General features: G+C 42.4%; 2 protein-coding genes across 2 annotated transcripts; one reads left to right on the forward strand and one right to left on the reverse strand.

Moving 5' to 3' along the window:
* Positions 1–848: 848 nt before the first annotated feature.
* On the forward strand, positions 849–2,006 carry izumo1 (izumo sperm-oocyte fusion 1; the record flags this gene model as incomplete). Its single annotated transcript, XM_080765638.1, has 1 exon — positions 849–2,006. The coding sequence occupies exon 1, from the start codon at positions 1,044–1,046 to the stop codon at positions 2,004–2,006; it is 963 nt and encodes a 320-aa protein (XP_080621764.1). The 5' UTR covers positions 849–1,043.
* A 4,489-nt stretch (positions 2,007–6,495) lies between these two features.
* prlrb (prolactin receptor b) lies at positions 6,496–12,450 on the reverse strand. Its single transcript, XM_080766730.1, has 9 exons — positions 12,315–12,450; positions 10,723–10,815; positions 10,407–10,539; positions 9,573–9,745; positions 8,975–9,144; positions 7,957–8,098; positions 7,472–7,565; positions 7,307–7,376; positions 6,496–7,210 (listed from the first exon to the last, which is right to left on the reverse strand). Exons 2-9 carry the CDS (start codon positions 10,784–10,786, stop codon positions 6,518–6,520), a joined length of 1,539 nt encoding a protein of 512 aa, XP_080622856.1. The 5' UTR covers positions 10,787–10,815; positions 12,315–12,450; the 3' UTR covers positions 6,496–6,517.
* Positions 12,451–13,433: the final 983 nt, after the last annotated feature.

A 13,433-nucleotide genomic window follows, 5' to 3' on the forward strand; every position in this document is an offset into this window, starting at 1 on the left:
AAAAAAGTTGCTCTCATTAAAACGAATGTGTGACAAAAGTGTGGATGCTGTTTGTATGTTGACAAGGAGGCTGATTCACCCTATTTTGAGCTGAGTTATTTTGAGCTGCAAAGCGTTGCAAAACTATGGTAAAATCTGTGACAACCAATTAAGCTTTGGAGTCTGGCAGGTACAAATCACCATTGTACATTAAGGCATTGGTTCTCAAAGTGGGGTCCAGGGGTCCTTGGGGGGATTCCCGGGGGTCCCCAGCAAAACTATTTGATGTAGCATCAGAGTCGTTTTAACCATTTTATCCATTTAATATGTTGGCTATTCAAAGACGGCAGATCTACAAGCTTGTATAGCAGCTATTTTTGAAAAGGTTTTTGAAAAATATCAAATTTTTGGAAAATGTAGAATACAATCATCACACAACTCTTCTCGTCTTGGGGGTCCCTGGCACAAAACCTTTTCAGATGGGGGGGGGTCCATGGCCAAATACATTTTTAGGGGTCCTTGACACGAAAAGTTTGAGAACTACTACTGCATCTCTTTACAGCCCCATAACGGTCCATATATGGACCCACCTGGAGGTCCCCTTACTGGACGTTGAGAACCATTGCTGTAATTCATCGTCACTGTAACAATGACATCATGCATCGGCGTGATGACGTCACACATTGACAATGTTATTTACCAACTTTAGGCAACAATTTACAAATTGCCGTATAAATTCCACTGGAAGGCAACACTAATACTATTACTAACTGTTCCTTGTGGTTATACATTATATGCGTATTATAGGGTACACGTGTTTAGTTAGAATCGGTCAAGTATGTTAACCAATTTTAGAGTTTTGCTTCGATTATTCCAAAACTTAGTGCCGCGCTGCGAGCTTGCACATCTGCTATTTGTGTGAGAACTACAATCTAGACAACATTTGTAGAGAATCGGCTTCAGGTCCGAAACTAATAAGTACACTTATTTTGGGAGCATAACCAGAACAGACTCAGGTGTAACATTAGTGTCATTCAGTGAGCTGAAGAGGTAGCCCCCCATCCATGATGAACGTTATTCCTTCTGTTCCAAGGCTGAGGAGCCTGTTGGCCCTGCTGTTCTGCCTCCATTTGGCCTCGGCCTGCATTCAGTGTGACCGCAGGGTAAGGGAAACGATAAATGAATACATAAAAACCCAGACGGACTACATAAATATAAGGAACAATGCATATGAAGAATACGAAAGGTTGGCCAAGATAAGCAAAGGAGTCATTGATCCAACCACCCTGTATAGAGTCACCACTGACTTCCTAAATGCATTTAAAACCTTTGAGGAAAACAAACAATCAAAACCGTTTGATTTCCTTATGATGATGGCAAACCAAGGCACAAAGAACCTGGAGAAACACCTGAAAACGTTTGTCAGTGAAGGAGGAGTATGCCCCAATACGTGTGGTTTGCTCCGTCGAAAGGTGAAACGCTGCGAGCTTAATAGTAACGGTGCCTGCCCAAACGAGGACTATGACTGCTCCATGCAGCTGGACTGTGGGGAGCGCGCTGTGCGGGCGACGGAGGACGACCAAGTGGTGCTGGACTGCTTCCTGCCTTGGCACAGCCTGGTGTCGGGGAGGAAAGAGTACCGGTACTCGTGGGCCAAGGGAACGCACGTGCCCGTCGAGAGCGACTTCAAGCGTCTGCTGGTGACAGAGGAGTCCGGCATGGTGCTCAACCAGGTTCAGCTGGACCAGTGGGGGACGTACCGCTGCGAGCTTCTGAGTGGAAAGCCGCCGAGCGGAACGCCCGTCTCCCAGTTCACCTTTCGACTCCACGTGGCCCCCGTGCCCGCCCAGACCCCCCGGCCTCCCCTCACGCTGCCCACCCTGCCTGCCCCCACGGCCTCTAAGCCCCTGCTGCACACCGTGTGCGTGGTGGTGACCACCCTGTGTCTGGCGGGCAGCGTTGCCGTGACCGTCTTCCTGGGGGTGATGATGAGGCGACACGCCAGACATTTGGCTGGCGAGGACTAGAAAGGCCTGATTCAGGGCTGCCTGGGCAACCATTGAGACCCACGGTTACACCTGTTCTTCTCCCTATACACATATACGTCATGTCCTAGAATGAGCCAATAGGGGAAGGGGATCGATGTCACGTGATTCCTTGTTTGACCTCGCTGAAACTCGGATGTGTGCATGTCTCAAAGAATATGATTATGATGAATATTTCACAAGAGCGGTGGATGTTGCAATTACCTGCACTAATAAAAAAAAATGGGTCAAATGTAACCATAAGCAGTAAGCATATATACCCCTCTCGGTCCTGTTGAACGTGTATAGGCCATTCATTACCTAATTATGCACAATTGCACAGTCTCAAAACAATATTAACATTAACTTATTTTGCAACTTTTTTTTATGTTTCATACACTAGGCATATGGATTACATTTAAATATCTTTTTTGTCATAGAGGTATGGCCACATACTGTATAACCCCCTGTAAAATAAATTGCTCAATTCAGATAGCTGGTCAGCAGGTGGATTCAAGAATGTAGACAATTATTTTAGGCCAAAGCCAAAGTCCTCTCTACATAGAACTACATCCTTTATTACAAGAGAGAAGTGGTACCCATATTCAGAAGAAAAACCCAAAGCCACAACATCTACGTCGCTATTGCAACACCCACAACACCATCTTACACACTACACCCACACACACTCACACGGCAGTGACGTCACACACTTACCCTTCGTAGGCCTTCGCAGTGTTGCTGACCTATCTCCTCAAAACCCGTCGTTCGCTAACACTCAGCACCAGCCCACAAAGAATAGTCTTGGCATTCGCACTAATAATGCCTCACTTCCACACTCACGCCGCCAATGCATTTGTTTAATACACACATTCTCGGGCCAAACACCCAAACACCCACATCCCCGAGGCTTTCCTACACGGAACACGGAATCACTACTGCCCCAACAGGGTCAGAAACAAGCCCAACAAGCCCACAAACAAGCCCTTTAAACCACGCTACTTACATACACTACAACTCGCTTACAATTCGCAAACCTGGCAACACTGCCCTGGCTCATACGTCACCAGCTCTGTTCTGTCCGTCGAGCTCACAATCTGTCGCAGCCATCTTGCTTTTCATTTTGATGGGCGAGTGGACATTTAATGCAAATAAATTAATTATAGGTCCAGCAAGCAAATCATGATGGTCTGTTTGTGCTCAATAGGTCACAATAACATTCCGAAATTAGGTGTTGTGTTTTGTATGACATTTTCCCCAGTAGTAGTTGCATATCTATCTCAGCTTTTGCCTGATAGCACACATGCTAACGTCAGCAGCATTTCATGACAGGTTGCCATAGCAACATACAGTGTGCGCAGACCTAACATGAGTTGTTTACAACAGAAACACACGGCCTTTTAACCACGCTACTTACACACAACAGGTCGGGAGTTATTAAACCGAACGTGGACGCTGTTTCAGTGTTACATTTGCTGCGCATATCGGATTAATTGTAACGGCATGCATGATAAATGTAACAACGCTAAAAAACACCATTAAACATATCGTTTTCAGCTTAAAGCAATTATATTTCATTGAAGCAACTCCTTAGCATTGTTTTCATACCATGGATGTGATAAGAAAATGTATCAAACATAAGGGAAATATTAAATAGTATCGGGTGTACCAGTTTGGGCATTTCTTTTTTTTCAATGGGGCAATACATTGATTAAACAAACGTTTGATTGATTGAGTTGTACAATGTTATACAACCCTAAACTAATTTTAGAATACACTACACAATACAATACAATTTTAGAACATATTTTGCACGTTTCATTTTTTTACTCAGAGATCCGTTTAGCTACACATGTAATATTTTCAGGCAACGGACCTACACATGTCAGCTACCATAAACCACTTCAAGTTATTAGGACGAAATAACTGACAGGAGTGACGGTGCTGTGCTGTGAGTAAACTAATAGGGGAGAGCCGCCAAGGATGTAACATTTTGCACGTTTCATTTTTTTACTCAGAGATCCGTTTAGCTACACATGTAATATTTTCAGGCAACGGACCTACACATGTCAGCTACCATAAACCACTTCAAGTTATTTTTTTGATAAAACAGGTCGGGAGTTATTAAACCGAATGTGGACGCTGTTTCAGTGTTACATTTGCTGCGCATATCGGATTAATTGTAACGGCATGCATGATAAATGTAACAACGCTAAAAAACACCATTAAACATATCGTTTTCAGCTTAAAGCAATTATATTTCATTGAAGCAACTCCTTAGCATTGTTTTCACACCATGGATGTGATAAGAAAATGTATCAAACATAAGGGAAATATTAAATAGTATCGGGTGTACCAGTTTGGGCTTTTCTTTTTTTCCAATGGGGCAATACATTGATTCAACAAACGTTTGATTGATTGAGTTGTACAATGTTATACAACCCTAAACTAATTTTAGAATACACTACACAATACAATACAATTTTAGAACATATAATATTGGCCAATATGTCAAATATGTAAATATTACATATAATGGCATTGAATGGAAGCGGACCATTTGTAACACATGTTACAAATGACCCGCTTTTGCAAGTTTTCTTTGCCGTTGCTTACAGACCAGAATGAACGTGAATTCCGTCTAAACACGATGCAAACTAATGAAGAACATAAGCATTGAAGACATCCATGTGGATTTTTATTCACCAACACCAAAGAAAAAAAAAGGAGCACACATATACTCCAGGTGTAAAATTATACGCATTTTGAAAAAAGTCAGATTTTCGCCAATAACTCCCCGTAGGACAAAGGTAAACACTTCAAACTTCCTGGGCACATAGAGTACGTTGCTGTACACATACTGACGCGATGGCGTCATGGTGGCGTTGACCAATCAAGAGATAACGTCCATGTTACAACCGTGAAGCGTTACAACCTTGGCGGCTCTCCCCTACATTTGTTACTAACATTAGGTTGTGGCGAAGTAGAAACATGGCGAGCAGATAGTGTGTTTTGGACAAACAGGCTAGGTATTGGTGTTGATTTGGGTCAACTGGACAAACAGCGTGGTGTTGTTTTGTGTCTGTGTTTGTGTTGGAGCGCCTCAGTGTGGCCGTACAGGTCATGTGCAACCTCTTCCACAGAGAGATGGAGACACTAAATCTCAGCTGGACAAACATGTTTGCATGCATGCATCGCTGCCTTGCATGCTGTGTGCTACTGTTGAGTCTGTCACTTACTTTGACTGATTTATGGCATTGTCTTTCTGTTAAAATCCAACTACGGTATGTTAATTTAAGAACTCTGGGCATATAGGTCATTGTTTATTCACTGTGTAGCCTATTGTATGTTAGACTGTATGTCTGTCCCACAGTCACAATCCTTTAGTAATTAGGCTGTGGAAATATTCAGGACAAAACAATGGTGGAGTCAACTCCCGCCATTTATTTCTTCCCATAGTGCGTGGCGAAGTAGCTCTGGGATGAGTGCGCGTGAAGCGCGCACGAAATTCTAGTATAATATAAGTGAAAAGTGAGGCATCATGATTGATTTTTAGAACACAGATTCTACCAATCAAATGGTTTGGTATATGTTTTTAATGCTAATGAACCTGGTTTTAACCTGGTGTTGAAGCCCATTATCACTTCTACAGCCGTATCTAGTGCAGGGGCCAAATGAGAAACAGAAGATATTGTGGAGGGCCAGGCCAAATTAAGGGCTGAACTCAATTCTGCATAATATATATTTTGAGTGGTACAAGTTTACAACCACTCATATGTGTGTGTCCCTGTGTCCAAGCACGGAATTTGTGTGTGTCCCTGGCTGTGTCCGAGCAGGGAATGTGTGTGTGGCCCTGTGTCCGAGCATGGAATGTATGTGTGTCCCTGTGTCCGAGCACGGAAATAGCATATTGTCACCATCGAGTGTCACTGTTGCACCACTCACTTCAGACGGGTCTGATTCTTTTTCTATATATAAAAAGCAGTAAATGGCATTGTTTTGACAAGCTGGTAAGAGTGTTATTATTACTACCTCTGACTTCAGGGAATAAATACTTGATACTTGTCAATATTTTGTTGAAACCTCTGCATTCGGCACCCACCTTTCTTTTTTTTGGCATGAGCATTTCTGGAGGGGGATGGCAACTAAGGAAACAGCTAGGTTGTCAATCACACACAATTCACGGCATGCAGGAAACAGATTGCGTGTACGTGAATAAGCAGGCTTCAAAATGAAAGCAATACCGTTTTAGTCCATGCATACGGTAAAATTAGAAATGACGTTTTATTTTCTAATTATCAAGTAACCTTTCACAGGCCGGTCAGTCAGCCAAAGGGCCGTATTTGGCCCTGTGCAGGCCGTGTAAGGGCTGCTCTAGTCTCTACTACGCACACAGGCAGAACTGCGGCAAGCATGGTGGTGGAATGGTGGAATGTTATACGTTTTTTATATAAACGTTTTTGACAAAGACAAAAAATAAAAATGTGTTGCGGAGGCTATTTCACAAAGACATGTTACATTAAAGGCAACTGGGGAATAGTTTCCACATAGCCATTATCTACTCCAATGCACACTCCCTCTTTTGAACTGACAGTCAAAGGAGGCCTACTGCACTGCATCAGATTGAAGCCACCTGCGTGTTGGCATTTCTCTTTACATGAAATGTTGAGCGGTGCAGGGTCTCCCTGGAGGAACAGTGCATTGTCACTGTTCATTCCACTGACTCTACTGTAGTCTTCCTGTCTCCCTCTTTCCTCATTCGTCCGAACGTCCACGTAACCGCTGTCTGCAAAAGGGCCCACAATTGTCCCAGCAACGCAGGCAATGCTGTTACTGCCATGATTTGACAGGGTCCCTGTGTACCGCTCACTGGCTGACGTCTGTGGCGTGAATAGCTTAAGTTGCTCTAATGCAGACAAGGTCTTCCCGGGCGGCCGTTTGTTGCTTTTTGGAACGTGTGCCTCATTCAGCTCCACAGCCTTTTCCATGTTGCTCTGGACAGTGGTTGGCATATGACCGTGAGCGTCAGAGTACAAGTTGGGAGTGATCAGGCTTCTCCGTATCTCCTGGTTCTCGTGGGAACCCGGACCTCTGTCTTCACTGTCCAACACGATTAGATGCTCCTCATTCTGGTCCATACAGGCCACCATAGGAGGGAAAATCTGGTTGGTGATCAAGGCACTGAGAACCTCTTCTGAGTGTCCTCTCTGAAAATAACATATAGAATTACTTCACTGTTGATATCAGGGAAACCCTTTTTTTCCCCCCTTTCTGATCTGCAAGAAATAGTAATGTGACGTTACCTTCAGATGGTCAGCATCAAATCCTCTTATCTTTGGACCAGGGATAGGCGGCAGAAGACATTGCTTCACACTGAAATGGAAAGTCACAAGTCACATTCTTCTCCAAACTTTTGCTTTTGATAAACAGCGGAATTACATGTTGTTTTTATACTGTACTGTACATACCACTTCCTCTTCATGACCAAGGTACATGCCACTGCGAAAAGTACACATGTAAAAATGGACAGCAAAATCCTCTCTGGGCTCTCCTTGACAGTGTCTGCAAAATATTTTAATAATAATAATAGGCCTAATATAATAATAATGATAATGAAATCTTATCAGAACAATGTAATATCAGCTTGTTTTACTGCTGATGGATTTTGGTAGAACCATGAGTTGTATATATACTTTGGAATGTATTCACAGAGAGGATTGTGTCCACATCTTTTGCCCGTATTTAGGCCAGGTGCTGGACGTCAATAACCACCCCGGGCCCGAGGAGTCAGGTTAGGACGTCAAGGCATCAAGGAAACATCACTAATCACTAGTTTCTCTATATCACAGTGAGTAGCGAGAGCACATAAGGAACAGATACGACGATAATGATATACAATATGACCAGGTATAACCCAAGGTTCTACCAAAGATCAAACAGGAGTAAGGCTTACATTCAGGGACTGCTGTGTAGGTGGTGAAGCTCCACTCGCTCCAGTAGCCGTGGTCTAGTGTACAGCGCACCTGCACCATGTACACATCCCCGGGGTGGATGCTGTAGACACTGAAATGTGTCTGCCTGCCTGACGTGTACTCCTAAAGACTTAGACAAACAAAACTAAAGCTATATTTCATGGGCATGTTATTATAGGCAAATATTTTCGAAAACGTTCCGGATTCCGGATTTATTAGCTTATAGAGATCTGCTCATTTCAAAAGGATTTGGCAGATGTGCAACATTATTTCCTGAAGTGGTTAATACTTAATATACTGTCGTACAATGACGTTTCTCTCCAAGAAATAGCTAATCGACAAGCTTGCAGAATTGGCTATTTTTCAAACGCCACATAAGTATAAATCAGGCTTCATTCAGCTTATCTGCATCAAATGTAAATGGCAGACAATATATTACTTTGTGGTAGTGGTAGAGGTGTGGTTCTTCTTAATGTGGTTCTCAAACATTTTCATGTCAAGGAAACACAAAATGATGCGTTTTGGGCTGCAGAAAACATTTTGTAAGAGACCATTTGTGTTGTTGAGGGCAACTTCTGGCTTTCGGAATTACGTCATATATGGCAGTTTGATTAGAGCACTTTAAACTAGCAGAGTAGCAGCCAAGTCTATATGGACATTTAATGTTTGGTTCTTCTAGCCTGCAGTGAAATAATGTAATAGTGAAATTAAACAGTTCCTCACTTGAGGGCACCCCCCAAGGACCCCTGTGGACCCCCGGACCCTACTTTGAGATGGGTTCGAAGGAGCATTGGTCCGTGGTGCACTGGGGGCCGGGAGAGGGTTGGGGTTAGGTTAGGTGTGCTGCCCCGGGGGAGGTTAGGGTTAGGGTGTGAGGTAGGTTGTCGTTCGGACCAATGCTCCGTCTTACCAAACACATGAACCCCTTTGAGATCCATTGGCCGAGGTAATTTCAAGAGCATTGGTCCTTTCAACAGTCTTTAATTGCGTTTCACGCACCTCCCACTCCTTGTCATCCTCTCGTTTGACCCGTAGCTCATACATGATGGTCACCCACCCAGAGCGGGGGTCCGTGTCACGAGGGGGCTCCCATTTGATCAGCAGACGTGGGCCTTCCCCGCTCTCCTCTTCCACAATCATTGTCACATTCTCAGGAGCACTGGGCTGCACTGTGTGGAGTGTGTGCAGCCAAAGGCCACCGTGTGAATATGGTTGGGCTCATTTTAAATTAAGTTGCACGCGCGCACACACACACACACACACACACACACACACACACACACACACACACACACACACACACACACACACACAGCAAAACAGCATCTTGAGAATGCATTACCTACTTGTGATTTGTGAAGTGTATAGCAATGATTACTATCAGAATATAGAGCTTAAACTTTTCTTTTTAACAGAGAAACACATCGGCTTTAATAAATTAATTAAACCACACCAAATCATAAATTATCATAAATGACATTTGAATATATTTTTGAATATATTTTTTGTAATAGCACAAATCCTCTATGGGATAAACCTGGAAATCAACACTGCGGAGAACCAATGATCTACACAGATTACAGGAGCAGCAGCTCACCAATGTATGTGACGTCCAGCAGGTCCAGCGGGTCGGAGGTGACGCTTCCCAGGGCGTTGGACGCCACCACCGTCAGGTTGTAGTTGACCCATATCTTGGTGTGACCCTTGTTGAAGAAACACGAGTTCCTCCCTGCCGACTGGTAATCTGGGCACTCGTGTATTCCATCCAAACTGTGCATTATATATATACAAAACAAGACCTTTAGCGAGCCGACACTGATACGGGCGAAAAGCTGCCCAGTGCGTTTGTGTATACCACGAGTGTGTGTGTGTGTGTGTGTGTGTGTGTGTGTGTGTGTGTGTGTGTTTTGAGGGGGTATTATACACACATGCAATCATTCAAGAAATAGACAACTGATGAGTTGATATGGACAAATACCTACACCGTGATTATACACAGTAAAATCTGTAAAAACAGATTAATTATCTGTTTTGCCTGAGAGTTAAGGTATTAACCTGGTGCACCCTATTTTGAGCATATAATTATTATGTCATTATAGGCAAAGATTGTCAAGGATTGGGTTCGTAGGACGCTACTGTGGATCGGTATTTTCGCTATATTCGTCATATGACAAAGTATATAGAGCTAATGCTTGTATAAAATGCAGGTGGTGTGTGAGTCTCATAGGCATGTGTGTGGTTGAAGTCAGGCGTAACTTGCTCAACAATAACATGATGTGCTCGGTTGACTGAGTATGAATACAAATCGGACTGTATTTCTCAACTTCTCAGCTGCCAGTCTCCCACTGACAATTTGTTTCACTTATCAGATGGCAGAACATTGATTTATATGGATCAAGCACTTTTGCTGGTAATGGCATTTCATCCTCACTCATCCCTCTGGTAGAAGAGGCGATGTGTGGTGGGGAGTCCCCCATCAGAGCCCGGCTCCCACCAGCAGGTAAAAGTCTCCTTGTCAGGGGACCGGCAATTGATGTGAACTGGTTTCTCTGGGGAAGATACACCTGCCAATCACACCAATAATAATAAGCATTAGCCACAAAACCTTCCCACTTTGAAAGGCCAACTTATTTTAAAATTAGCCCAACCATATTCACACGGTGGATATTTTGTGTCAGATAAAAAATGCTATGTTATGCTTATGTCACAAAAAATGGCCACAATGCGAATACATTGCTTCAACTCACAATGGCATCCTAGAGCTGTGATGAGAAGCCACAACAACAGTTTCACACCAAGGTCTCTTCTCATCCTTGTACAAAGCTATGCTGTAATGTGCCCTGGGAAAAAGGAAGTGACAATGTTGGTAGGCCTATTATGTGTTAGTGGTGGAAAGTAACTAAGCACATTTACTCAATGCTTTACTTTTCTTTAGGTAGGCTACTTCTACTACACTTATACACTACAACTCAGAGACAAATTGTACTTTAATAAAGTAGGCTACAATTTGTCTCTGAGCTGTAGTGTAGTTCAAATAATTGTAGTTACAATTTACTTTGCTGATTTGGTTATTACAAAATATACACTATAATTGGGCTATTCAAAAATAGCGTGTAGATCTGCTATTTATAAACGATTTTGACAATTTTTGAAAACTTGTGAAATGGGACATCCTGGATAATGGGTAGGCCTACTTTTACCTTTGGTACTAACCCATATATATATATATATATATATATATATATATATATATATATATATATATATGCCAATACTTGTATACTAAAGTAATTATTTTTAATACAATACAATGCATTTTACTTGTGCAGCCAACAGAGTTTTTTTTTTTATATTGTGGTATAGCTACTTTGACTTTCAAAAGAGTACTTCTTCCACCACTGGTGTTTAATGAGCTGTTATGATTGCGTTGTTGCTACCTGAAACAATTGTTGTGGAGGGAAAACAAGTGACACAGACAATAAGTCTCTGTATGTGTTTCCCACATGGGCTAAGAAGACATATAGGTGGTAAATCTAAAATATGTATTTTGGATTGCACTCATTCTTATGCTGCTGTAAGCCTTAAATGGTCTCTATTCTGGGCATGTCATAATAGGTAAACATTGTGGGGAAATGGGCGAAACTTCTACATGAATATAGCAGATCTATAAACTCACAATGAGTTAAGTGGTTAATTTAAGATTGATATTTAAGATTTGGTGCCCCCCCTAGGGGACCCCCTGTTGAATGAAGACCCTTGTTGTAGAGGGGGAAAAGGAGGGGGCCAACTAGAGACCCCTGGAGGACCCTGGTCAATAGGGTTTAAGAATGTCATGATGGCTAATGGTTAGCTTAGAGGTTAGAGGTGAGCACAATCATGTTCGTATACGTCCATGATTAGATAAAACTTGTCTAACGTTAGACAAGTTTAATCTATTGCTATTATATGCCTTTATTTTGACACACTGACACAGAAAGAGCTGAGAAACCCATAGACATAGCCTACTGTATATGCACACAGAGGAGAGAAACCAATAGCGCTTCATGAGAGACACTATCTGAAGACGGAAAATAATATTATTATTTCCATTATTGCCTCACTATAGTGACCTCTGAAATCCTGGCATACACTGAAAGCACTCGTCACTGTGTTTATTTAAAAACAAAGAAAATAGGTCCAACGTACTCAATTGTATGTCAACCTAACCTACCTAACTGTAGTACTATGTAGGATATACTTGCATATTTCCTAAGCTTGGATCCTTTTGTCTGTTCTTACTTGTTTTACTTCAGGCCTGAAAACGCTTAAGCAATAAAATGAGATGTGGTTCTGCACTCACCTGGATGGTATGGAGAGCTTGATCTCTTCTATGCAATGGATGATGACCTTGTCCTGGGCAAGAGAGACATATACTTCTGTCAAAAGAAACATGAAAAGGAAAGGGTGATTATGTCTGCCGCATATAAAGTAACTCTTAACATCTCTGCCAGGTGCGTCGAACGTCCAGTCCTCAAGGTGGAGCCTGTGACACTGATGTCAGGCAGGTATAATACAGCCAAGCAGTGATTGGCTATAGTTGGTTGTCTATCTGTGTCTAGTGGTTTGACCTGAGGACGATTCTACAAATGTCTTCTAAATCATGACAGTTTTCTGAAAATCCTATGTTTCTATGTCAGTGGTGCTCAACCTTTTTCCATGTGGACCCCCATAATTATCTGTATTTGGCTGCGGACCCCCATCTCTAAATACGGTATGTTGTTACAGAGACCCCCCCCAGAAGCAAAGATTTGAGTTAAAAATGTTCACTCTGAAAGAATATATATATTCAAAGATTTGCGCCATATTTTCAAGAATAGCAGACCTACAAATGTACAAATAAATGCTGCACAAGTCAAGTAGAGAATGTAAGGGTATTTTAGAGTTTCTCGGTTACACAGATAGGAATTAATGTCTAACGATAATATGTTCTTAATCGTTTGGGGTTCTATGGATAAAATATATCACATTATTACTCACATAAAAAGCTGTTCAGTTGACCAACCAATGCCATCCAGGGCTAAACTATAGTAACTTAAGTTAATGTTTGAGCTCTAGTTTTTGTGAACAGGATTTTTCCCCAAAACCTTCGTTTGAAATGTACCCATTCTGCAATACTATTAAATAAATCATCATCATCATACAAATCAATCAATCAATCAATCAATCATTCAAACAAAAAGGCCAAAATTATCAGATAAATCCAGAGGTTGCTCGGCAACCAGCCAGGCAGCCAATGACGATCGACTGTCCCTCCTGGCTATGTGATATATGCACCGTGGTACCTGCACGTCCCACTCATGGTGCCATGACTGGTGAGCGTCGAAGCTATGCGCAGAAGCGGCTGCTGCTAGTGGAAAATAACTGATCTACACGCTGACAACCCTTCGAAGTGCAACGCGGTGTTACCTTGTAGATCAGT

Source organism: Protomyctophum bolini, assembly GCF_963924005.1.
Source record: "Protomyctophum bolini genome assembly, chromosome: 6".
Classification (NCBI taxonomy): domain Eukaryota; kingdom Metazoa; phylum Chordata; class Actinopteri; order Myctophiformes; family Myctophidae; genus Protomyctophum; species Protomyctophum bolini.